This window comes from Phyllostomus hastatus, unplaced genomic scaffold (assembly GCF_019186645.2).
Source record: "Phyllostomus hastatus isolate PE091 unplaced genomic scaffold, TTU_PhHast_1.1 phas_contig_210, whole genome shotgun sequence".
Taxonomy (NCBI): domain Eukaryota; kingdom Metazoa; phylum Chordata; class Mammalia; order Chiroptera; family Phyllostomidae; genus Phyllostomus; species Phyllostomus hastatus.
The window spans coordinates 21130119-21154476 of NW_025333737.1; the positions used below are offsets into that span (position 1 = coordinate 21130119).

A 24358-nucleotide genomic window follows, 5' to 3' on the forward strand; every position below is an offset into this window, starting at 1 on the left:
AGGCAAAGGGAAACCCCTTTATTCTTAAGAGATTCTTCCCTCCTTTTAAGATGCCTTTTAAAAAGCCCCACATTAAGCCATGGCTGGTGTGGCTCAGTTGGCTGGAGTGTCATCCCAAGCACCAAAGGGTTGCGGGTTTGATTCCCAGTCAGGGCACAGGCTTGGGTTGCAGGTTTGGTTCCCAGTCAGGGTATGTGTAAGAGGCAACTGATAGATGTTTCTCTCTCACATGGATATTTTTCTCCTGTCTCTCTCTCTCTCCCTTCCCATTTCTCTCTGAAATCAATAAGCATGTCCTCATGGGTGAGGATAAATCAATAAATAAGCCCCACATTTTAACATCCCTAAAGTCAGAGTGCATCTTACAGTCTCTGGCCTTCTACACTCCCGACCAGCAGCATTTTCCTTTTCTTTTTGAGGTGCATAAAAAACAATAGTGTCACAATCAATAGCTCCTTAGAGATGACAACGCGTGACGTATGGTACAGGCCAGGAGCTGCTGGAAGTGCTGAATTCCCAGGAAAGAGTCCCAACCTTCCTGGAGCTGAAATGACAGGGGAAGGTTCCGGGACAGGCCAGTCTGAGACCCACGCAGGGAATTCAGGGTCTCTTCACACGTGATCCATGAAAACGCCCCACAGCAGCTGCAAAGCAGCCAGGAGCTGCTGACCTGGGAGCCAGCGGTCTGACCTGCCTACGCTGGGGCCAGCCCTCGGAAAACCCAGGGGGCACTCTGTCCTGGGGGCGGACTTGCAGCTGCGCAGACAGAAAGAAAACGGCTGGCTGAGGCGCTCTGCGGAGGAACGGGTAACAGCAACACGTGGGAGAACGCAAGCCTCCCACGAGTGTGCAACATGGGGCCGTTCTCTGGGCACTTACCAGGACAGAGCTTCTGGAGAAGGAAAGCAGGTGAAGACATGGGAACAAGCACATGAGTAAAAGGAAATACACCATTAAACAAGCTCACACCATTCTTGGTACTCAAGGGAATTAAAGCTAAGGAAGCCTCTCTCCATTGGGAAAAAAAAAATTAACAGGCTAGTTTAAAACAGGCAAACTTGGGTTAATCGGCAAACCCAACTTCCATCTGGTTCCTACAGATGGGCTGGGGCGGGGTGGGCGGGGGTGGTCATCAGCTGCCGAATGAAGTTCCCGCTCCCATGGCTCTGGGGTTTGGGGCAGGCTAACTTCCAGTTACCCACCAGCTCTGCCCTGTGCCCTGGCTCGCTGCTGGGTGGCCGGGACAGAGTAGAAGAGCACCGTTCCTACAGAAGTAGCAGAGGGAGAGGCAGACCAGCAGCCTTTCCTACTGCATAAAGGAGAACCCCCCAACCCCCGGTCCCCTAAGTGCCTTCTCCCCGGGGCCACGCTTCTCTGTGGGGGCTGCAGGCTGGCCTTGCGGGTCACGCCCTGCCTTGTGCCTGCACACCTCAGCTGCTCCCTGGGGAACGGAACAGACTCTGGGGGTAGAAGGGAGCACTCTAGAGGAACAGGCTTAGAGGACCCTCCTACCTCCCGAATGATCTGCTTCTGCATCCACGGTCCATCCATCCTCAGTCCCCAAGTCCGACAACTCCCCCTTCAGCACCCCATTGCTGAAGGGCACAGTACTTTGTGGCAGTGGCGAGGTGGAGGCCTTGTCCCTGGGGCTGGAGTTGGTGGTCTCTGTACACGAATCTTCGAGCCCTGAAGTGCTGACGGAATCTGCGCACTGCCCGGAGGAGGCCACTGAAGGGACGCCCTGGCTGTTGTCAGACATGCAGGTGACACAGCCAGCATCTTCCGCCACGACACTCGCGTTGTCCAACGACTCTCCAAGGGGGATGGCTGGTGGTGGGCACGGGACCAGGGCAATGTGGTGCACAGAGTTCTTTGGCTTCATGTCCTGGGTGGGGCTGGACAGAGGGCTGCTCAGGCAGCTCACATAGGTCTTTGGTGGTGGCAGGTCCTCTGCTGACAGGTCTGGTGAGGGGAGGGCAGCACCTGATGGGGCCAAGGCTGTCTCTGCTATGGCCTCCTCTACTGCAGCCGCCTCTCCCAGGGCTGGACTGGGCTCCGAGGCATCTTGCCCGAGGGCAGTTTTCTGGCAGACTGGGGCACAGCTCTCCTGCTGCCCTTGGAGCTCGCCGGCTGAGGCCTGATCCGTGCAGTCTTCAGTCTTGCCCGTGGTGGTGGCCAGCACTTCTTCAGTGGCCTCCAAGATCACTTTGGAGATAATCTGGAAGGCAGCTTGCTCAATTGTATCATTTTTATCCAAGGTTTCCTCTTTGCTCAGTTCTCCTTCACAGGCTTGGCCACCTCTGACCTGGGGTGCTGTCGTTTCAACATCCTTGGCCCTCTCTGTGTGAGCCGATTCAGAGAGGCCACTCAGCAGCTTCCCTGCTGCGTCCCCATCCGCCTGTGGCAGGCTGCTTTTCCCCTCCTCTCCTCTTCCTCCCACCAGGGCCAGGCTGGGTGCCTTGCTGCTCTGTGGTGCAGAGCCAGGCTCCAGGGACAACACGCCTTCTTCCAGCACACCTTCTCCCAACACTGCATCGCCAGTGCCTTCAGCCCCTGTCTCCCTCACCTTCTCCCCAGGGCCAGGCTTCTCCGTGGGGGCTGCGGACTGGCCTTGCGGGCCATGCCCCGCCGTGTGCCTGCACACCTCAGCTGCTCTGTGGGGGGACAGAACAGACTTGGGCGGTGGAAGGGAGCACTCCGGAGAAACAGACCTGGCTTCATCAGCAGTGAGGGCTAGTTCCACCCTGGCGCTGTCATCTCTGTGTGTTCCTGGTCGAAATCTCGTGTCTGTGGTGGTAGAAAGGCTGTCTGAGGACTCTGATGTACAGCAGGCTGGATGTGCCCGTAGCAAGGCTGGGGGCTCTGCAGAAGGCTTGCTCGTGGTGGCCAGCTCCTTTTCTGCTGGCTGTGTGACACTGGGCGGCGTGGACTCTACTGCAGGACAGGGATCTTCCACAGGGACCAGTTGCTTGATGGCAGGGTCGGTCTTCAGCTCCACAGTGCTGGCCCCCACCGGTTTGTCATGACTGCTGACATGCTCTTTTTTACGAGAGAAAAACCACCACCAGCCGAGGAGCGCTAGCATTCCAGGCAATGCCAAGGGGAAAAGTGAACGGAATTGGATGGCCATCCTGGAGGCTGGAAGTAGTTATACCTGGGAGCAGGGGGAGAGAGAGGGGGAGAGAGAGATGCTATGAGAGCTGGCAGGAGGATCCTGGCTCAACTGCAGGGGAAAAGCAATGGACAGCACAGCAGAGCCGTTTGGGCTCTCTCCCCACTGCTGAAAGGAGCACCGCCCCTCACACCTACGACTCTGGGCGGGCAAGCCGCTGAGGTGGGTGTGACACCCCCTTCCGCTCCCTCACAAACACACACACACTCCCTTGAAACAAGCTGAACCTTCTCTTGGACAAATCCCTTCCTCCATTACTTCTTGATGCCAAAGTCTCCCTATGTTCCCCCAGAGGAGCTAGTTATGTTTAGTGTTTTAGTTCTCTCAACTCCCAGAAATCTTTTCTATTCAGGTAGCACAGGAACACTTTTAAACACCCATGGAACCCACATGTACATGTGTCCCTCACATGACCCACAAAACCATGAGTCAATGAAACATTAGTTGCACAGCAAGAGACAGCCAGAACAAACGATGAATAAGAGTCCGAAAGGGATAGGGAGGGACTAGCAAAATAACACACAGCAGCATGGAAATGCTTGGAGAATCAAGTCCTGGGACTTCGCCAGAGTCCCCACTTGATCCTGTGGACAACAGAGAACCAGCACAGGTCTAAGAGGCATCCGCGCTGAACTGCGTCTGCAGCTGATTCTGGGCGCAGGAGAAACAGGATGTGGAGCGGAAGGAACCTGGAGACCTGGGTCAGTTAGGGTCAGGAAAGGGGAGATGCTGACAGCCTAGAAGAAGGCAGCAGAGATGCAATGGAGACAGAAATCCAATTCTTTCATCTGTAAGATGAACATACAGGACGACGTGTAAGGATTAGTTGAGCTACGCAGGAAGTGCTCTGCAGAGCAGGGTTCTCTCCCATCAGAAGGACGCGACTTACTCTAGGATGCGTGCATTCCGTGCCTCCCACGCCAGCAAACTGTGTTCTGCAGGCAGAAACTGTAAAACCCCAAACCCTCCACTGACATGGGAAATTATACCTTAATTTGGGTTTGTGCTTCACTGTAAATGCTTTACCAACTTTTACTGGTTTTGTCTACTTATCTAAATGTTTTCTGCCAAAGGCAGAGCATGCGTCTGATGATCAGCAGAGGCTGGGACAACACGGCTCTGGGACTCTGCTTCTCGAAGCACAGTCCGTGGACCAGAAGCACTGAGTATAACCTGGGCCCCTGTGAGAAATACAGTCTCTCGGCCCCACCTGCCGCACTCTAACAAGACTCCCAGAGGATTCACACACACGTCTGTGAAGGCGCCAGTGCTCCTCTAGGGGATGGGGCAGGGAGGAGGTCATCTCCAAAAGGTCCGTCATCTTTAAAGCGGAACCTTCCTGCTATTATCTGAACGTGAGACAATGGGACTGGAAAATCCAAAGCAGAACTGAGCAGTAGCCAGGGCTCAGAAGACACTGCACTAACCCCACAAGTGGAAAGCTTCGATGCTGCTGCTTTATAGCTTCAGATTCCAATGAGGAACCGCACCAGACACTTCTCTCCTGCTACCTGGTTTGGGACGTATTACCATCTTCAAGGTTTAAAGAGCTCAAGGTCAGCCCTGACCAGTGGGACCCAGCTGGCTCCTGCAAGCGAAAGGTCACTGGTTAGATTCCCAGCAGGGGCGGGTGGCAGGTGCAGTCCCCGGACGGGGCGCATATGAAAGGCAACCCATCGTACTTCTCTCTCCCTTTCTTATTTCCTCCCTATCCCTTCTCTGAAAGTAAATAAAATTTCAAAAAATAAAAATAAAAAAGAACTCAAAGTTAGACAGCCAAGGGAATGGAACTCAAGTTTTACTCCACATAAAATCCAGAATCCACTAATGGGTCTGGGGGGGGGTAAGGCACTGTATGGGCCTAGGAAAGGGGAAGTTTCTACTGCTCTTAAAACTCTCAGACCATACCCTATGACCCTAACATCCCACACCTGGAATCTCTTCTTTAAAAGCAAGGAAGGAGGGAGGGAAGCAAGGAGGGACACTGGGGGCGGGGGAGAGGAAGAAATTCGGCGTAGGCAGAAGTCCGTGTAAGAATGCTCACTGGGATGGCCCTCGAAACCAAGTTCATAGGCATCACCGCTGCACAGACTGCAGGGTCCACAGACACACTGGCGCTACAGACGCGCGCTGACCGCACGCTGCTGACGTGGACGACTGCTGTGATGCAGACAGCGAAAGCTGCAGGACGCCACGTGCGTGTCCTGCCTGCGCCACTGAGTCCCATGGTCAAACTGGGATCTGATCGACAATGGACAGTGTTCCTCTTCCTTTGAGGAAGGGAGACTTCCCATAGTCTCCCTCTCAGTGGTTCTCCAACTTGGCTGTGCACCATGCACCACCTGGGACGCTCTGAAAAGCCCACAGCACCCAGACCAATGAAATCCGAGTCTCTGGGGGTAAGACCAGGTACCAGATCTATTAGCCACAGTGACACCAGCAGTCAGGTTGGAGAGTCGCTGCCCTGTGACTACGTGCACGCCCCCCTGAAAGGGGTCGATTATGGGATATTTGCTTGTATTCAATGTCTTTTACATGAAAATAAATAAAATGTGAGAAGGGAAGGGTACTGTCAGGATAAGACAGTACACGGGAGACACAGCCTTTGGTCAGGAAATTAAGTCCCACCTGCCAGGTCACCGACAGGTCACATGCAACAGGAAGTGAGGCTGCTGTCTGAACCCAGGTTTCCTTCTTGTCTGTAAATTTAGATTTTGATTCCTTATTGACTAGACAATCCTATTTCAGCAGGGAGCATAGTTGTGATTCCCACAATATTCCAGCAATTCTCTGACCCCAGGAAAAGGATTAAATAGAATGGGGTAGAGAAAGAGAAAAAGAATCTTACGTCTTAACAAACCATAGGGGGCATTTTACATACTAAGGGCCCAAGGCCACATAGAAATTGGTGTGTGTGTGTGTGTGTGTGTGTAAGGGGGGAATTGCTCTCCCAGACACAAACTACCTCTCTCAAAACAATGGGAACTGCCCCCCTCCACTCTGGAACTAAACGTTGATCCCAGGGTCCGACAGACCCCTGGAGACACCAGAGGCAGCAGAAACCGGCCCTAAGGCAGAGGCCCCGCACTCACACGTTCCGGTCTGGCTCCAGGCCTGCACCCAGGAGACCCACACCACACCACACTCCAGACCCTGGCCCGCCACATCACGGGCCTCCGCCCATTTCATCTGTTCCGCTCCCAGTCCTAGTTCACACAGAACACGGAACAGCTGTCTGGGGCCACCACGTGTGCTCCTGGCCGGCTGCTATGCAGCTCTCAGGGGCACCACCACCACTCACCACCCAGCCCCCCCAGTCCCGCTTGTTCCCAGAGGCTGAGGCTCTAAGCCCCCAGACCCACCCACCCCCTACAGCCCCCTGAAGACAGGCTGCTGTGGCTGCTCTGCTAATTACCGCTTAAGAAACTTTCTGCACCACTTTGTAGCCAGACGCCCCTGCTGTCATGCCAGGAGGGCCTCCCAGAAGGCATTTAATACTGCTGCCCTGATGCCATGTCACCCAACCCACAGAATCCTCACTATGTCCCATCTGGGTCCCCGGTGCCTATGGCTCATACGCTGGACTAGGGCTGAGGGACCCCATGCTGAGACGCCAGGGCCAGTGGCCACTGTTCCTCCAGGCAAAGCCCTCCTCTCCACACTGTCTCTAGGGACAGAAGCTGCCCTGGACAGGAACTCCAAAGACTGGAGGGACTGGAATGTTTGGGTTTTTTTTTCCCCTCACCACCAGGGGCTTGTGATTAGCTATGAACCACCTTCACTGAAAACAGCCAAGAGTCCCTGGAATCAGCGGCCACCCACCCACAGCTGATGTGAGCGCCAGGCAGGATTCCACTGAGGGCGCCTCACAGGCAGCTCCGGGTGACGGAAGCCCCACTTCCCACCAGTCAAGAGAAGTCCCTCACTTCCTTAGCCCTCCAGTCCTACCCGAGACAATCTCACCTCCGTTAAACAGACTTTCTGTGAACAGGTAGGGAGCCATTTCCCCTGCGTTACATGGTCAGACAGGCCTGGACTGGTGGTGTAGAATGTCCCCCTTTTCCCTGCGTTCTCAGGGCTGCCTTACAAAGCTCTCTACTACCTTCCTTCCCTACACAGACTCTTGAGTTGCTCTCTCTGCCCTGTTATTTTTTTCCCCTTTAACCTGAACCTCTCAAAATATAAGTGGCATTTAACAGTGTGGGTCTAAAAGCTTTCTCACTTACTCACTAACTGAAGGTGCCCCCCACCCACCCCCAATCCTGAGGCCCAGGCCACACAGGCAGGCCCGCCTCCCGTCAGGGGAAAGGATGCAGAGCCCTGGCTTACAGTTGGTGGGGAGGAGACTTGGCTGTTCTGAATCTGCTGGAATGAAATAGCTGCCTGCTTATTTTTAGCAGGTCCATTTACCCACAAATAGATGCACGCTGGCTGGCTGCCCAGTGGTCACACAGAGCCGAGGGCAGGCACACGTCTCGGTCCCCCAAGACCGCGGTGCCCACCTGCTCACTCCAGGGTCTCAGAGGATAGGGTCCCTTCTCTCTCCCAGAGGAAGCTGAGGCTTCCCAGGGCAGCGCACCTCTGGAGAAGTAATCGCTTCACTCCCAACCCCGAAGACCGGCCTGGTCACCGCAATCTAGGGCCTTCTGCTGAACAACAAATCTCTGGGAAATGAGACAAAGAGTGTTGGTCCCAGTGACTCAGCCTATTTGGCTGCAGTTATTGTGGAAAAAGAGCCGCGTGTAATTCACCGATGGGAAAACCCATCATAAAAACACGAACGTGGGTGCCAAGAGCCTCACAAGTCCAGCCCGGGCTTGGGCCTGGTCTGTGAAGCCACATGCACTCTGTGTTCTGGATGTTTACACGGGGTGGCAAAAGTAGGTTCACAGTTGTTCGTATGGAAAAACAATACAATAAAAAAGTAAATGATGACACAAGGATAAACTGTTTTGCGCACTCACAATGGTAAGCCTACTCCTGCCACCCCCAGGGGGTTGAAATTTGAACATCGCTTCCACTATTCCAAGATTTTGTGTTCACCAGCAGAAGGAGGCTCCAGACCCTCCATCTGTAGCAGTCCCGGCACATCAAGTTCTTGCCGACGGGGGTGCTTTAGCCCTTGACAGGGGTCTTCCAAAAACAGGGACCAGAACCTGAGGCCCAGCACTTGCTGCCACTGAACTCGGAGAACACAGACGGACTGTGGGCCCCACCCCCTCTTCTCCTCTGCCCACCCCAACCCCCATGCCCCTCACTCCGACCCCCCGAGTTTTCTGGAGAAAGGCGACAAGAGTGCCTCTTTGGTTTGTATGGACACACTCATCAGGTTGAGGACACGCACATACATTCAAATGTGTTTAACTTTCAGTGAGAAAGAGCTTCTGTCCAGCGGAGGCTCACAGTCCGGAAGAGCCAGTGTGTGTCTCGCTTTCACACGCACACCAGCCCCGAGCTAAGCCTGGGTTCAGAAAGAGGCAAAGAAACCCCCGGGACGGCTGTCTCCAAACAGCCAGAACTTCCGCAGGCGGCAGCGGCGGGTTAATGACCTCAGTTAAGGTTCTAAGTCCAGCGTACCTTTGGGGTGGCCGGGGGCAGGCGGGCCCGGGAGAGAGAGAACGAGTCCTGGGAGCAGGGCTGAGAGCTGGCCGGAGCCAGACACAGTCTGGCCTTTACTGCCCGGCTATGGGAAGCGGTGACATGGCCAAATCAGGGCAGGTCAAGAGAGGCAAAGTCCTGGCTGATGCCCAAGTGGTGAATGAACTCCAATATTGGAAGCCACAGAGGCTACTGAGCACTGGAAATGTGGCCAGTGTGACTGAGGAACTGAATTTTAAATTATATTTAATGTTAATTTAGTTTAAATGGCCACATACATACAGCTGGTGGCTACCTAGTGGGCAGAACAGTTCCGGAGGGCATTCCAAGAAGATGTGAAGGGAACTGGACAAATGACGAGATGGCCGGTGCCCACCTCGCTGGGCAGTGTCTGTTCCTGCCCCTGAGGGCAGGGGATGATGGCGGGCCGGGCCACTCACCCTCAGCAGCATGGCCGGGGCCCAGGACTCAGGGCGCGGGAGCCATGCCTCGGGTGTGCTGTTTCAGCCCAGGGCTGGTGTTCACAGGGCTGTTACCTTCATCCTTAGGGTGCCTGACTCAGCTGTGATTCATGCTGGCACCCTAAAGATTCCAAATTAGCTCACAGTGGGACTGTGAGGTCCTGCTGCCCAGGGCTGTCCCCCACACCCTCCATTGTGATGGCCCCACAGAGCAGCCAGGTCCGCCAAACCCCAGCTTCTGGACCACAGAGCCCTTCACGGCCTGCTCTCCTGGAGACTGCGGGCTCCACCTAGCGATGTCCGGGTGGGCGTGCCTGCTCAACAAGGCCTTCCCCCCAGCCAAGATGGAAACCCCGCGCCCGCCACCACGAGCTCCAGGTGAGTAGAGTCAGAAGTGAAGAATCCCCTCTCTGGACACAGTCTCAGATTAAAAGCTCTTCTTCCTCCAGTTCAATTAAAAATTATACTCCCAGTTTGGAAAAGTCAGTAAAGGAGGAAACCACATGAGTGAACTGCCCAGCCTCCTTCCTTTTCCACTGACCACTCTTGATAGGTGCAGTCTCATCAGGCTTGAAGTGCTAAAGGAAAAAAGTCAGCACCTCCCACAAAGGTCTCCCCACTGCTTCACTTGGGGGGTAGGCTTGTGGTCTAAAAATTTTTAATGGTTGTGATAAAGCGAGTGCCAGCGCAGTGTTCCTGGGTACACACAGTTCCTGCCCATGAACACAGAACACTCCATAAGACTGCCCGAAAGGTATGGAGTTGTGATCAGACAACAAGCTTATTTAAAAGATAATAAAGATGAAACATGCCTTCAGAAGGCATCAGAAGACATGTTGGTATGAGGCAAAGACCCTTTAGAGCTCAGGACAAAGCAAAGAGGTAGACACTGATTTTCCAAATGGCAAACAGTGCATTATAACCAACTCAGAAATCACAGAAAGGCAAAAAGTAATTTCTATTTGTTAAGAACCTATAACTACAGGGTAAAAGCACAGTAGGACAAAGAAATGAATGACACAAACGCACTACCCTCGAGGTACTTTGAAGTCCTTTTGGGGCAAAAAACACAAACGACTTCTTCTCTGGTGGGCACGTTACTGCCACCCTCTACCCCCGAGTAACTGACAAGTTTGGTCCAAGAGTCAAGGGTGCTGGGTAGGACAAGGGACAAACAGGAACCAGTCTCTCCAGATCAGAACTTTGTAAGGTCCTGGGGTGGGAGGGGAGAGGACAGCAGCCCGAGTGCCAGCACAGCGGGAGCCTGGGGAGGCGTGGCAGCCCCATCAGAGCGCAGACTTTCATTCAATATCCGTTTCATCACCACCCGGTGCCCAAATCCAGACCCCTGCTCCTTTCAGCTACCCCACAAAGCCAAGCCAGATCTGTGGCGAAAGGGTCTGGGGGCCTAGTTGTCTTCGACAACTTTCTACCAACCCTCCTGTCTCTGCCACGCTCCAACCCATACCTTCGATGGAGCTCGTCCTTGTGTGTGAATCGGCTTGCTTCTTATTGACTGCCCACCCTTGCACACTTTCTTAGCAAGCTACTAGAAGAAGGGCTCCACAAAAATAAGGCAGTAAATCAAGGAAGGAGGGGGCGCCAATTCAGGAAGCAACACAAGAGAAGGGGAGAAGGAATTCCCAGGGTGAAGGGGAAGCAGAGCCAGCGGACCAGCGCATCCCAGGAGCGACAGGGAGCTGCTTGTAGGTGGTACATTTAAGCACAATGAGAGGAGCTGGACAGCGACGGCTGAGGCCCAGGGGAGAGTCTGAGGACTGACGGGAGAGACACAGAAAATGAAACCAAACAAAGTTAAGCAGGAGAGGAGAAGGGAGAGGGAGACAAGCAAGGAAATGTGGAAGCAGTGTTTGTATCATAACAATGCATACGCCCTCTACAATGAGGGTGAGGGAGGCAAGTATGGAAATGAGCCAAGTCCTTCCGGGGTAGAAAAGCAAATGAGATAACATAAAAAGGAAGAAAAGCTGGAAGGATGGATGGGTGGAAGGAAGGAAGGAAGGAAGGACGGTCTTGGAAATACAGAGGCGAGGAGGACAACCAGAAGAATGAAGGCAGCTGCTCCAGGAGAGAACAGGGCAGGTAGAAAAGAAGGGTACTCAGGGCAAACGGCTGTTCTTCCATACCTTGTATGTAGTCAAAAGCAAAACTTCCTACAAGCAATGCTTTCACAGAAAATTAACATATTCTGAAGTGTTAAGTGGATGCTCTATTACCATACAGCTTTACGTTTAACCATCAAAATAAATATGTATGTCATCTACATGCAAATTTATAATGCTTTATTTTCCCATAACAATTGATGCTAATTTCTGTTTCAGAGACCACTGTCCCCACCCCCCAACAGCCCCGCTGACAACAATAATCACAAAGAGAATATGCTTATTGATAGGACTTTCGGAGCTGGGGCACCTGGCTCCCACCCCACTGAGGTCCACCCCGTGGGCCTAGTCATTTCACAAAGATCTGAATACCCCACTGCGAGCCAGGGTCTGCTGGATGTGCACAAGCCCTCAGGAAGCAAGGTGGATGGAGGGGTAGGGAGGGAGGGAGTCACATTTCAGATCTCAAGATACTGCAAAGAGGCAGGGACCAAACGTAATAAACGTGGAGCCTCTCAACCACTTCAGAGAACTGAGCCCCAGGCATCCCTTAGACCTGAGGAATCAACTATATACTCTGGGGCATCTAGAATGGTGCTGCCTGGGGGAACTGAGAAAGAGTCACTCAGTCCTCTTCCCGTGCTCTGTGGTTTAGATGGGGGGCCCAGGTGGAGAAAGGCTGGATAAGGAGTGTGTGGGAGAGGGGGTGCTTGAGACAGAACGGTCAGAGGGCACCTCTCCCAAGAGGTGGCGGCGGCAGAGCTGGAACAGTGAGGGGCAGCCGTGCCAAGGTCCAAGAGGAAGGAAAGGAGAGGGGGAGAAAGTTCCAGGCAGGGAGAACACACGCCCAGGTCCTGAGGCAGAAACAAGCTTGGCTGACTGAAGAGGCAGCAAGAACGGGAGCTGAAGAGGCTGGAAAGCTGCTGCCAGAGAAATCGCTCCCCAACCTCCCTGGGCAGACACACTGCTGAAGGTCAGGAACCCAGAAGAGGAGTTTCACCACACTTCCTCCAGAGAGTGAGGCCACCTTGCCCCAGTAGCCACGGGGCTATAGTTTCTAAACTACTCATCAGAGGCTGATTCCAGAATCTGTTCCAGAAGCAGGGTGCCTCTGTAGCTGGTAGCATGGCAGGTGCATAACGTGTGGGTAAACAGGCCCGCTTTTTATTGATACTTCGAGTTCTTAGCAAATGCTTTCGTACAAAGCCCTGGGGTCACGCCACTTACTAGCCTCCGTGTGGGGGTCGGGTAGTGGATGAGGACAGGGACACGCACGCGCTCAGCCCCACATAAGCCCTTGCCACTTCCTTGAAATACACTTTGCAAAAACAACCTCGCTCTCCAGCCAACATAAACCATAGGCAATAGAGGGCCTTATATGGCTTGAAGCTTTCTTAATCAGAAACAGATAGATGGGCCAGAGTTGCCAGATCCAAGAGAAAAGGAGGAGCAAAATAAAAAACAGGGCAGGAGAAGAAAGGATGGCGGTGTGGGACAGAACTTATTTGTTGGACTCCTTTTCCACATCTCTTCAGCCCCCTCCCGCCGGCTCCCTGTGAGAACCCGAGGCGCACGGCTCTGCCTCCTCTCCCGTGTTTCATTTAGGACAAAGCCCGGGTGCACCAGTACGCATGCAGGCGGCAGATCCACAGTTTACAGAGTTTTCATGTCCATCTAGTAAGTAGCCTGTCCTCAGGTTGGCTGACTTCCCATGAAAATGGGGTTAGGTGATTTCCTGAGAAGTTGGCTGCTGGGGCAGCAACAGGCTGCCGTTCCCCAGGACAGCAGTCCTGGGTTCCGGGGCTTGCTGGGCTGCCTCGGTCACATGCCTGCCTGGCCCAGGAGGCACGGTTGGGCCCCTGCCATGGATCCAGAATAGAAAAGGCAGCCCCAGGGACCTCTTAAGCAGCTACCTCTCCCCTCCACCAACACCCCGTGATAGCTTCTAGGGTGGCTTTCTTCTCTTTCCTCTCCTGATTAGAAAGCGGCAGCAGCTTCGGCCTCAGGACCTGCCCTTCGCACTGAAGCCACATGCACTTGAGCCCCCTCAAGGATACACCTGCCAAAAATAGCACAGCGGCACACGCTGGGCCGTGTGGGCCTCACCAAAGTCAAAGGACAAAGCAAGGAGGCTTTTCTCAGCACAGCCTTTTCTCAGCAGAGACAGCTCGAGGCCCGTCAGAGTGCAGGCCTCCTTCCAAGGCAGGTTCAGGGCAAGTCCCTCCTGCTCCTTTCTCTTTGGAGGGACAGGAAGGAGGAACAAGAAGATTCACAGAAGACCGAGCTGGCCCTCAGCTCTGCTGTCCCGGCCAAGGTTGGAGGAGAAGGGGGTGGGAGTGGCAATGCAGTGTGTGGCCGAGGGCTGGGCTTGAGCAAACCCTGCTGCCTCCACCGGCAGGGACCGAGCTACTACCAGGCAGCCCTGCCGAGGGCCAGGGGACGGTCTCGTGACCTCCATGTGAGGACTGACAGGCCGTATTATTATTAGCCAGGGAATGAGTACCTTCAAGGTTGCCTTCTCTGCGAGGCCACTGAGCTAAACCAAAGTCTTCAGAGCAGTTTTCCAGGGCCTCCAGCACAGCTATGGTCTACAGGGCTTTCTTAGTCACAGCCATTATTTGTGTAGCTCAAATGCGCCCGCTGGTTGCATAATTCTGATGACAAAACAGGGCTTTGGAAAGACAAGAGCCTTAAGGAGTAGGATCCTGAACTTCAGTTTCCTGTCAAATGAACATGTCCTGTAAAATGGAATACAAATACCTCTACCACAGAGCTGCACTGTGGCTGAAATGACTCAAAACCTAACAGTCTGACTCAGCTTGTGAGATAAATGAGTTTTGATCTTTTAAAAACTCAGTTTTGTTTTCTGCATGAGGCGGGAGCATTGATGGGGCAGTAAGTAAGAAACATCTCATAAAGCCTGGAGCTACAGACACAGAACCCTGATGCCTGTCCAAAGTTAGCCCAGCCCTGCATCCTGGGGTCACCCCACCTTCCTCAGGGCCTTAGTTTCCTCACACACAAAGTCAAAACACCTGGTCTTACAGGGCTGAGAATAAAAAGGGAACAGTTTAGAAAGAAACCTCCTAGGATACAAGGTATATAGTAAGTGCTTAGTAAGTGTCTATTATGCAAAGTAGGGTGCCTGGCTCCAAGGGAAGAGATCTCACATTGTATGCCAAAGGTCAGCCTAGCAGCATTCAAACTGAGCACGCCCAAGACTAGAGGGGGCATCCAGAAACGAAGCCTGCTCTCCAGAGCTGGCCCCCCGCAATGCCTCGGGCCTCCCCCTGCAGGGCAGCTCTCCCGGTGGGTGCCATCTGTAGGACAGGCCTCCCAAGGCTGAGGTGGAGTGGGGGTGGGATCGACACGAAATCTGTCTCTAAGGATCTGTGGACTGTGTAGCAGAGGGCCCACCATGGGGCCCTACAGGAAGCATTCAGGTAGAGGAGGGACACCAAGGGCAGTGAGCACAGGTCTTAGAGAATCAGCAAAGACCTTTATGATAATAAACAGGCTCTAAAACCAGCTTTCCAAGGGCTTAGCATCTGGCTCTTTGCTTCAGGGTCCCATTCCCACGGGAAGAGGTCCACTCCTCACACTGGTTTGTAACTGGCCACTGCCCTCCAAACCGGCAGACTGCAACCTGCTTCTTCAATATGTCATGGAGAGAGCTGATAAGTAATTTGTCACCAAGGCCGTGGGTTTTTTTTAATGTTTTATCTATTTTTATTTTTTATCCTCACCAGAGGATGTGCCCACTGATATTAGAGAGAGGGAAGGGAAGAGGGAAAGAAAGCAACGTGAGAGAGAAACACCAATCAGCCACCTACTGTAAGTGGCCCATAAGCTAGGCATGCGTGGTGGCCAGGAATCAAACCTGTGACCCTTGGGTTTATGGGACAACACTCCAACCAACTGAGCCACACCGGCCAGGGCTATTACTAGAGCTGCTTGGTTTGTGGCTATGAAAGATGAAGCCAAAGCATGATGCTTTAGCTTTTAGAGCTGGACAAAGGACTAGGTTCCGACCAAACATTCTGGGATGACGAAAATACTCCAGGCCTGCACTGCTCAGCGCTGCAGCCACCGGCCACGTGGGGCTGCTGCACACCTGAAATGTAGCTAACGTCACCAAGAAACTAATTTTTAAATTTTACTTTATGCTTAAAGCGTAAATTTAACTAGTCACACATGACCAGTTGCTACCCTATAGGCCAAGGAGCTCTAGACCCTCTCCCTTAAAAATCAATTTAAATGAAAATAGAGAGATTATAAAAGATAAAAATATTTAGCACAGTAGCACCTTAGAGCTAAGAGAACTTGAGATGCAGGTGTTTTTAAGTCTTTGACTGGCACTATCCACTGAATCTTGCACCCTGGCCCCAACCCCCTCCTCCCCATACACAACCCTGCAGGCAACTCCACCCTCCCAGGATCCCCCGGGGCACTGCAGACTAACAGGGATCCCGGATCAGAATCTGAATGCCTTTGATGCTGACCAACCCTTTCACCAGCTGAAGAAACCGAGACCCCAGAGTGCCAACAGAACTGCCTAGAGCCACATCCAGGTTTTGCCCCTGAAAACTATGCGAAGGCCTCACCCCCAATTCAGGGCTCTCGCCAGCTAAGCCCAGTGGTGAAACAAGCCTCATCGGCCTGCAGCACTGTGTACCTTTACTTCTCGAACTCACCTGGGACACTGCTTTGTTCCTAAGCCGCGTGGGCCTCGGTGAGGCGGGTTCAGGGAAGGCAGCCAGCCAGTATTACTAGATGGGGACAGCATGTTTACTATTGACTATGGCAAACTATCAAACCGGATTGTGGAAGCATCCAAATGGCAAGGACCTGGACAGAACAAACCTTTTATTTTTTAAAGATTTTATTTATTTGCTTTTCAGAAAGAGGGAAAGGGAGGAAGAAAGAGGGAGAGAAACATCAATGTGACAGAGGTAGTAGTACATCGATTGGTTTCCTCTCGCACGTCCCCAACTGGGGACCTGGGCTGCAACCAGGGCAAGTGTCCTGACTGGGAATTGAACCTGTGACCTTTTTTGGTTTGCAGGCCACTGCTCAATCCACTGAGCCATACCAGCCAGGGCCAGAATGAACTTTTTAGTAGGAGGAAAGGAAAGTTAAGGATTAGGACATCTTGAAAGCCACTCACTACTAAAAGTCCTCAGAATGCTAAACGACAACACACACTCCTTCACTCCAACAATCTGCTTAGAAAGCAACAGGAAGATTAGGAGAAAAGCCCATGGATTTGAGTGTGCCTTGGCTGTTCTCACAGAAGCCCTCCAGAAGACCAAGTTTAATTCCAAACCACACCTTCCAGTTTCTCTGCCTCTCAATTATGTATTTCTATTCACCATTGAAACAATCCTGAATGACCTCCCAGCTTCATCCTCGAATGTACTCAGAGGTGTGAGGGTTAAAGAATTAGGGAGGTGTTTGCTCACAACTGCCTAGCACAGTAACTGTCAAGGAAAAGGCATCCTCTAAATTTTAGTTCCCACACCCTCACCAGCTACTTCTCCAGCCTGATTCTGTCCTACTCAAAACACTGTCACTGGTGGTTTCCACCACCCAGCTCTAAAACCAGGGCCAGCAGGTTGCTCAGTGGGGTGCCACATACGATGGGTACTTAGTGTTAAGTGACCATAAGGGTAAAACTGAGTGAGGCATGATACCAGAAAGGGGCATGGGAGAAACAGAACTTGCCCTAGGAAGCAAAGATTAGGATTAAATTACATCCCACGCAGGCCAGCAACTCAAACAGAATGACATGACTTAAATAGGACCAGAGGCTGGTAGGGTTCAGCACCTCCCTGGAGTGGAGGAATACCCCTCAGCATGGCAAGCTGAGGGCACTAACTTGTACACAAAACTGTTGGCTTCCTCACAGCAGGACAACAGACCAAGCTGCAGAGAAACCCTCTCATTCTAGACTTGCTGGGAAAAGTAGGGAGGAGTGGCCCGGGGAGAATGTGCTGGGAAGCGCCAGCTCACCAAGCACAGGGGGTGCCCATTCCTCAAAGCCCAGAAACGAGCACAAGTCATGTCCGTTGCAGGCTACAGCCAGGAGGCTGGCTGGCAGTGTGGGGAAGCCAATTTGTTTTCCTCTTCCTTCCAACCAAGTTTCCAAACCAGACCCTGGGGGGAGGGTACCTTTAACAAAACTCAAATCACTCAAGTGATTCAAGAGAAAATGTCAGTCTCAGAGATTCTTTAGCAGGGAATAAAAATAATGCTTGAGCACCTATCATGCACAATGCCGAGTCTCACAAATATCATTCCAACTTGTCTGTAGGATGAGGAGAGGGAACACTGTAAAGCCTTAACCCACAAATGACGGCTAGGACGCAGGTCCAAAGCCCACCATTAAGTTGGGTTACCAGGTTTAGCAAAACAAATTGCTTTAAAATACTGATGCTCAGCAACCTTATACTGGAGACGCATCTACTTGGCACCTGAGCAGGCCACTTACAACAAACACCTTCGCCGTCACCCTGCAGTGGCCACGTGTGAGTGTATTTCCTCAATACAGCTGGGAGATGGGCTGGACAGTCATTCACACACAGGCCTCCATCAAGACACAAATCCATTAGACCTGTCTCACTCCGGGGCTTGGACAGGATCAGTTACCCGCAAATTCTAGGCCATCACCTAACAATACTCATGACAATGAAGCCTGTTTAATCCAGGTCAGCACTGAAGCTTCGGTGATTTGCATACCTGTAGGATCCAGAGGACCTCCTCTGGCCTAGTGACAACTTCCTGAGGATATACACGGGAATCACTACCCAGAACCTACAAAGCTAGTTAAGAGGTAAAAGAAGACAGGTTCAACAGAAGTCAAAAAGCTCCAAAAACATAACATCACACGTTTCTAGTGCTCAGAAAACATTAAATAAGCAGGTGAATCACTTGAATGCCAAGAGCAGAGGAATCCGATATATGACCATACCATGCATGCTGCCCTCTCTTCATTTCAAGATGCTCTGTCCCTTTAAGAGCAAAGGGATGGGTGGGTGGGGCTTACTAAGAGTCCAAGTTTTGCTTTCTAAATTTTTTTTTAATGTTGGGAAGGACTTCCTTACAAGTGCACGGTAAGGATACTATTTGCCAGAATTAATAGCTCATTGTGAAGTGTTCATCAGGAATTGCGACAGTGGGAGGGAGTGGTGGGGCGTGGGGAGGGGGGAGCATAATAGCAAACCAATCAACAGATATGACTTTACCAGGTGTCCAGCAGCCCAGATTCCCCTGCAGAAGATAAATTTATACACCAAATAGCATGAACTTCAGTAGGTGAAAGACAGCTAGTTTAATCTAATTGTCCTGCCCAGGCACCCTACCTGGCTTGAGAGGCCTCCACTCACACCTGGAACGAAGTACACCGGGTTTGTGTTAGCGGCGGTGGAGGGGTGGGAAGACGACGGCCAGCCTAGGCATCGCCGCTGGAGAGGAAGATCGCGAAAGGCCTAGGGCTTACACGCAGTCCCGGTCGGTTCTACACCGCCGCCCAATACCAACAGCTCCTTTCTTCCTCATGCCTCCCCTGGAAGGGAAATGGGAGGAACCGTACCCAAGGGCAAAAAAGAATGGAACCAGTGAAAGGCCGCGCCGTCGTCCAAGACAACGACCTCTCCAAGCACACAGAGACCCGAATCCGCGAAAGTAGCTAGTCTCTCCAGACAGCCAGTAGGAAGGTATAGAGGTGCCAGCGGAGCGCCACACGTGACCTACGCGCCCCGGGGCAAGTCAGCGGGGACACCAAACAGGACCCGATGGCCGCTGCCCCTCTGGACACCCTTTAAAGGATTGCAAATACTAATTCTCTCCAGAGACACCAAGTCTTTAACGTCGCGACCCTAACTCGGTTCTACCTGTCCCTCGGTTCTAACTATCCAATCTCAATTGGTCGCCTAGCCCAGGCTCCCCGTTCAGCAAACCGAGCCTTTTCCCTGGGTTTGCCACACACAACTAACTTCAGGAGCTGGACTATCTGCTCGGGTTTGTCATTGCCGGACCTAAAAGGGGAGCAACCTAGGACGAGCCAAAGGGGCCCAGAAGTTGGGTGACGTTCCTGAGTGACCAATTCAACTCTAACCCCTTGGAAGGGAGAAAGGGGTGCCCCGCGGGCCTTGGAGCACCTGGACCTGCCCACAACACGCCCCGCCACCGCCTCTCCCCGCTCAGACCGGGTACACACGACCTTTGAAAAGTAAATGCGTGTGGGTTAGGCGACCTTGGGTGGGACGCGCTCAGGTCTGTCTCACGCGAGGGGGTGCGCGCTCTGGAAAAGTTAAGCCGCAAAAAGGTGGCCCAGGAGTCGCGTCCTCGCCCCCCGCCCCCGAGGATAATGACGCGCGTGGGGGTCACCTCCCGGCTACAGAGCACCGCCCCAATCACGCACACGCGATCTGTCAGCAGGAGCCGACGGGCAGACAATCCAGACCGGGAAGATGAGGGGGCGCGCAGGAGACGGAAAGGAAAGAAGGGCCTGCTTGACAGCAGGCGGCGGGCCGGAGCCCCTCCGCCCGCACGCGGCGTCCGGAGCCTCTGGCATGCAGGACGCAAGGAACGCGTGTTGCGCTCCACACCTGCACCCTAGGTTCCCCATCACCCCGACAGCGTCGTACTCAGGCCTCCGTAGGTAGTCCTGGGGCCAGCCGCCTCCAGCGGATCCAACTTACCAGCTCTTCAGCCACTGTCGGGATATAGGGTCCTCGCCCGCTGCCGCCCCCCGACCCCCTCCTCGGCCCCAGAGGCCCGGCCCCAAAGCGGCGCGCTCCGGCCGCTGCCCCACGTGCTCGCCCAGGCCGTTGGAACACAGAGACATTAAATACTGAGTACGCGCAGGGACGTGCCCGCGGCGCAACGCAAGGCCCCGCCCCCCGCCCTCCAGCCCTCGCTCTCGCCCCGCTCACCTGCGCGTGCGCGCCGCGGGCCTCTCCCGATTGTGCCTCTCCCAGCTGCGCCAGAGGGGGCGCGGTCTGGGGCGCTTCCCTAAGATCGCGCCGCCGCCCTCTGCAGCCGGGCCTTGCTAGAGCTCTCGCGAGACTAACTGTAATCTCGGCGGGTGTCGGAATAAGAGTCTGGCTAGGGCGTACTCAATCCCGTGGAACTTCGAATTTGTTTCGTAAGCCTAGCGCGCAATTACCCTGCTTCGGCTCTGGGCAGTCTAGAGGGGTCAGTTAGATCATTTGCTTGCCTCTGCACCGAGATCCCCCTGGAAAAGGCGGAGGAACTGGTGAAGGGCTGGGCTCCCCTTGCTTCCCTGTAACCGTCATTATCTTGTAATGCATAATCAAGTATTGCTCAATTGTGTAATGGGAGTACATGGCACCACTCAAATAAAACTTTCTTGCCCATTTCCACAACTTCATGATGTCGAAGTGAAACAAACACTCTCCTCTAAATGGATTTGATTTGGGAAACATTTCCTGCCAAGAGATAATCACTGTGAGTCACTGACTCCTCCAGGAAATTTGGGAATAGATTTCCCCTGACAAGACACGGGTTCAGCTGGCCAGGCCTGCTCTCAGTCTAAAAACGTAGGGACTTGAATTAAACATTTATTAAGCAAAATACAGAAAAGAGATCATCCTAAGAACTAACCATTACGTGGGGGAAATGCTTTATCTTCACTAATGATTAAATGCAAATTTAAATGACAATGAGATACCATTTACCTATTGGGTTTTAAGTATGCGCCCGCGCGCGCGCGCGTGTGTGTGTGTGTGTGTGTGTGTGTGTGTGTGTGTGCATAAATAATCTCCATTTCCCAATCGCAGGGTGTGATTAGTGCCTTTGAGGAAACAAAGAGGAAACTGAAACAGAAAGATAACAAGAGACTTATTTTAGGTCCTGTGGTTTGAAATGGCCTTAGGTGAATTTAAACTGAAACCTACCTGCTGAGAAGGAGCTGGTCTTGCAAATTGTAAATGGGAATAAGGATTGGGGAGTGTTTCCATCACAGGCAACAACACAGGCGAAAACAGCGAATAATTTCTGGTAAACAGAGATTGGTGTGGATGAAATGTAGTCAAGTAGGGAGAGTGCTGGGAAAGGGGGTTGGAGAGGCAGAGGGAGGAGGTTTTTTCCGGGGCGGGGCGGGGGGGCGGTTGGCAAGGGAACTGGGTGATTTTATAAACCACTGATTCCAAAACCCATCTTAGTAGAGCTTGGATTTTATTCTACTCTGCTCAGCCCCAAAGGCCGGCATGCTTCTGCCTCCAGGCCTTTGCACTTGCTATTCCCTCCAATTGGAATATTCTGCAGAGTGCATTCCCTCACCTCTCTCCAGCCCTTGGCTCAAAGGTCACCTACTGAGTCTCAGTGAAACCTTTCCTGGACTCCCTATTTAAAATCGGAAATAGCCCTGGCTGGTGTGGCTCAGTGAATTGAGCGCCAGCCTGTGAACCAAATGGTGGCCCATTTGATTCCTGGTCAGGGCACATGCTTGGGTAGCACCCCAGGTCCCCAGTAGGGGGCACATGAGGGGCAACCACACATTGATGTTTCCCTCCGTTCTCCTCTACCTAAAAATAAATAAATAAAATCTTTTTAAAAAAAGTAAATTGGAAACATGCACATGATTTCCTGTCCTTCACACCTTCTTTGTTTTTTCTTCATAGTACTTAGCACTATCTACATACCATATATTTCATTAATTTCATGATAGGAGGCATTATTGAGGGCATGGCACATACAAGGCACTCGGTAAAACTATGTTTAGTGAATAAATGGGGACCCATTCAGGAAGGGTTAGGTCACAATATAATTTCCAGTTTTTTTAAAGGTTTTATTTATTTATATTTTTAAAATGGTATTTTATTGAATATCCTATTACAGTTGTCCCAATTTTTTCCCCTTTGCCCCCTTCCACCCTGCACCCCGCACTCCCTTAGGCAATCCCCACACTTTTTTGTTCGTGTCCTTTGTTCATGTAAATAAGTTTTTGGCTTCTCCATTTCCTACACTGTATATACACATGGCTGTTCTGTGACTACCAATTTGTACTTCTTTTTTCTTATAAACTTTATTTTAATTGTTCAAGTATAGTTTTCTGTCTTTTACTCCCATCCCAGACCACCCCCCAGCCCTCCCCACCACTTTCTCATTTCCACTGTCCCCCTAGTTTTTGTCCATGTGTCCTTTTTTTTTTTAAGATTTTATTTATTTATTTTCAGGGAGGGAAGGGGGGTGGGAGAGAGAGAGAGAGAGAGAGAGAAACATCAGTGTGCGGTTGCTGGGGGTTATGGCCTGCAACCCAGGAATATACCCTAGCTGGGAATCGAACCTGGGACACTTTGGTTCCCAGTCCGCGCTCAATCCACTGAGCTACGCCAACCAGGGCTCCATGTGTCCTTTATACTTGTTCCTGTAAACCCTTCCCCTTTTCCCCTGAAATCAATTTGTACTTCTTAATGCCCTCACCTCTTCACCCATTCCTCCCAAGTCTCCCTCCCATCTGGCAACCATCAAGACGCTCTCCATATCTATGATTCTGTCTCTGTTCTTGTTTGCTTAGTTCGTGTTTTAGATTCAATTGTTGATAGATATGTATTTGTCACCATTTTATTGTTCATAGTTTTGATCTTCTTTTCTTAAATAAGACCCTTTAATATTTTATATAATAATGGTTTGGTGATGATGAACTCCTTTAGTTTTTCCTTATCTGGGAAGCTCTTTATCTGCCCTTTGATTCTAAATGATAGCTTTCCTGGGTAGAACAATCTTGGCTATAGGTTTCTGCTTTTCATTACTCTGAATATTTCTTGCCTGTCTCTGCTAGCCTGCAGAGTTTCTTTTGAAAAATCAGCTGACAGTCTTATGTGAACTCTCTTTAGGTAAGTAACTTGCTTTTCTCTCACTGCTTTCAAGATTCTCTCTTTATCTTTAACCTTCGGCACTTTAATCATGATGTGTCTTGGAGTGGGCCACTTTGCATCCATCTTGTTTGGGACTCTCTATGCTTCCTGGACTTGCATGTCTATTTCCTTCACCAAGTTAGGGAAGTTTTCTTTTATTATTTTCAATAGATTTCCAATTTCTCGCTCTTTCTCTTCTTCTTCTGGCACCCCTATGATACAAATGTTGGAATGCTTGAAGTTGTCCCAGAGGTTCTTTACACTACCCTCTTTTTTTTTGGATTCTTTTTACTTCTTGTTTTTTTTTTCTGATTTTTTTCCTTGCTTTCTTATTTTTCAAATCATTGATTTGATTCTCAGCTTCATCCACTGTGCTGTTGTTTCTCTATAAAGTGTTCTTTATTTCAATTAGTGTATCCTTTATTTCTGTCTGGATCTTTTTTATGCTCTTGAGGTCCTCACTAAGTTCCTTGAGCATCCTTATAACCAGTGTTTTGAACTCTGCATCTGATAGATTATATATTTACATTTTGTTAGTTCTTTTTCTGGAGTTTTGTTCTGTTCTTTCATTTAGGTCATGTTTTTTTGTCACCTCATTCTGGCAGCTTCTCTGTTTGTTTTTATGTATTAGGTAGAGCTGCTATGACTCCCTGTCCTGGTAGTGTGGCCTAATGTAAGAGATGTCCCATAGGGTCAAGTGGCACAGCCTCCCCTATCACCTAAGCTGGGTACTCAAGGTACACCCTTCATGTGAGCTGAATATACCCTCCTCCTATAGTTGAGCCTTGGTTGCTGTTGGCAGGTCAATGGCTGGCCTTACCCAGGCCAGTCAGCTACAATGACTGTCTATGCCTCGTGACCACCAACCTCCACCTTCTGTGGAGGATCAGCTGTAGAGGGGAAGGGTGGTGGTGCTGTTATGTTGTCTGTAGCTGTCCACTGGATATGCAGGGTCTGGGGTTTCCTGGGTGGTACAGACCAAAGTCAGCCCCCACCTGTGTTCTGCCCAGGGCCACACTGCATGAGCTACAATGCAATATGAGATGGCTGCTACTTGTGCTGGCTTTGGAGATTCCCAGGAGAAGCCAAGCTGTGACCTTAGGCTGGCCACTACTAGTGCCA

At 51.7% G+C, this 24358-nt stretch overlaps 1 protein-coding gene across 2 annotated transcripts in view; it reads right to left on the reverse strand.

Moving 5' to 3' along the window:
• AKAP1 (A-kinase anchoring protein 1) overlaps positions 1-20229 on the reverse strand; it is a 31751-nt gene extending 11522 nt beyond the window's left edge. The window contains exons 1-2 of one of the 2 annotated variants that reach the window (XM_045836054.1): positions 20057-20229; positions 1513-3154 (exon numbers count right to left, since the gene is read on the reverse strand). In XM_045836054.1, the coding sequence (XP_045692010.1) occupies positions 1513-3130 (1618 nt within the window). In that variant the 5' untranslated portion in view covers positions 3131-3154; positions 20057-20229. Of the gene's footprint in view, positions 1-1512; positions 3155-18715; positions 19208-20056 lie in introns of those variants that run through there. The other variant, XM_045836055.1, reaches the window with a different exon arrangement.
• Positions 20230-24358: the final 4129 nt, after the last annotated feature.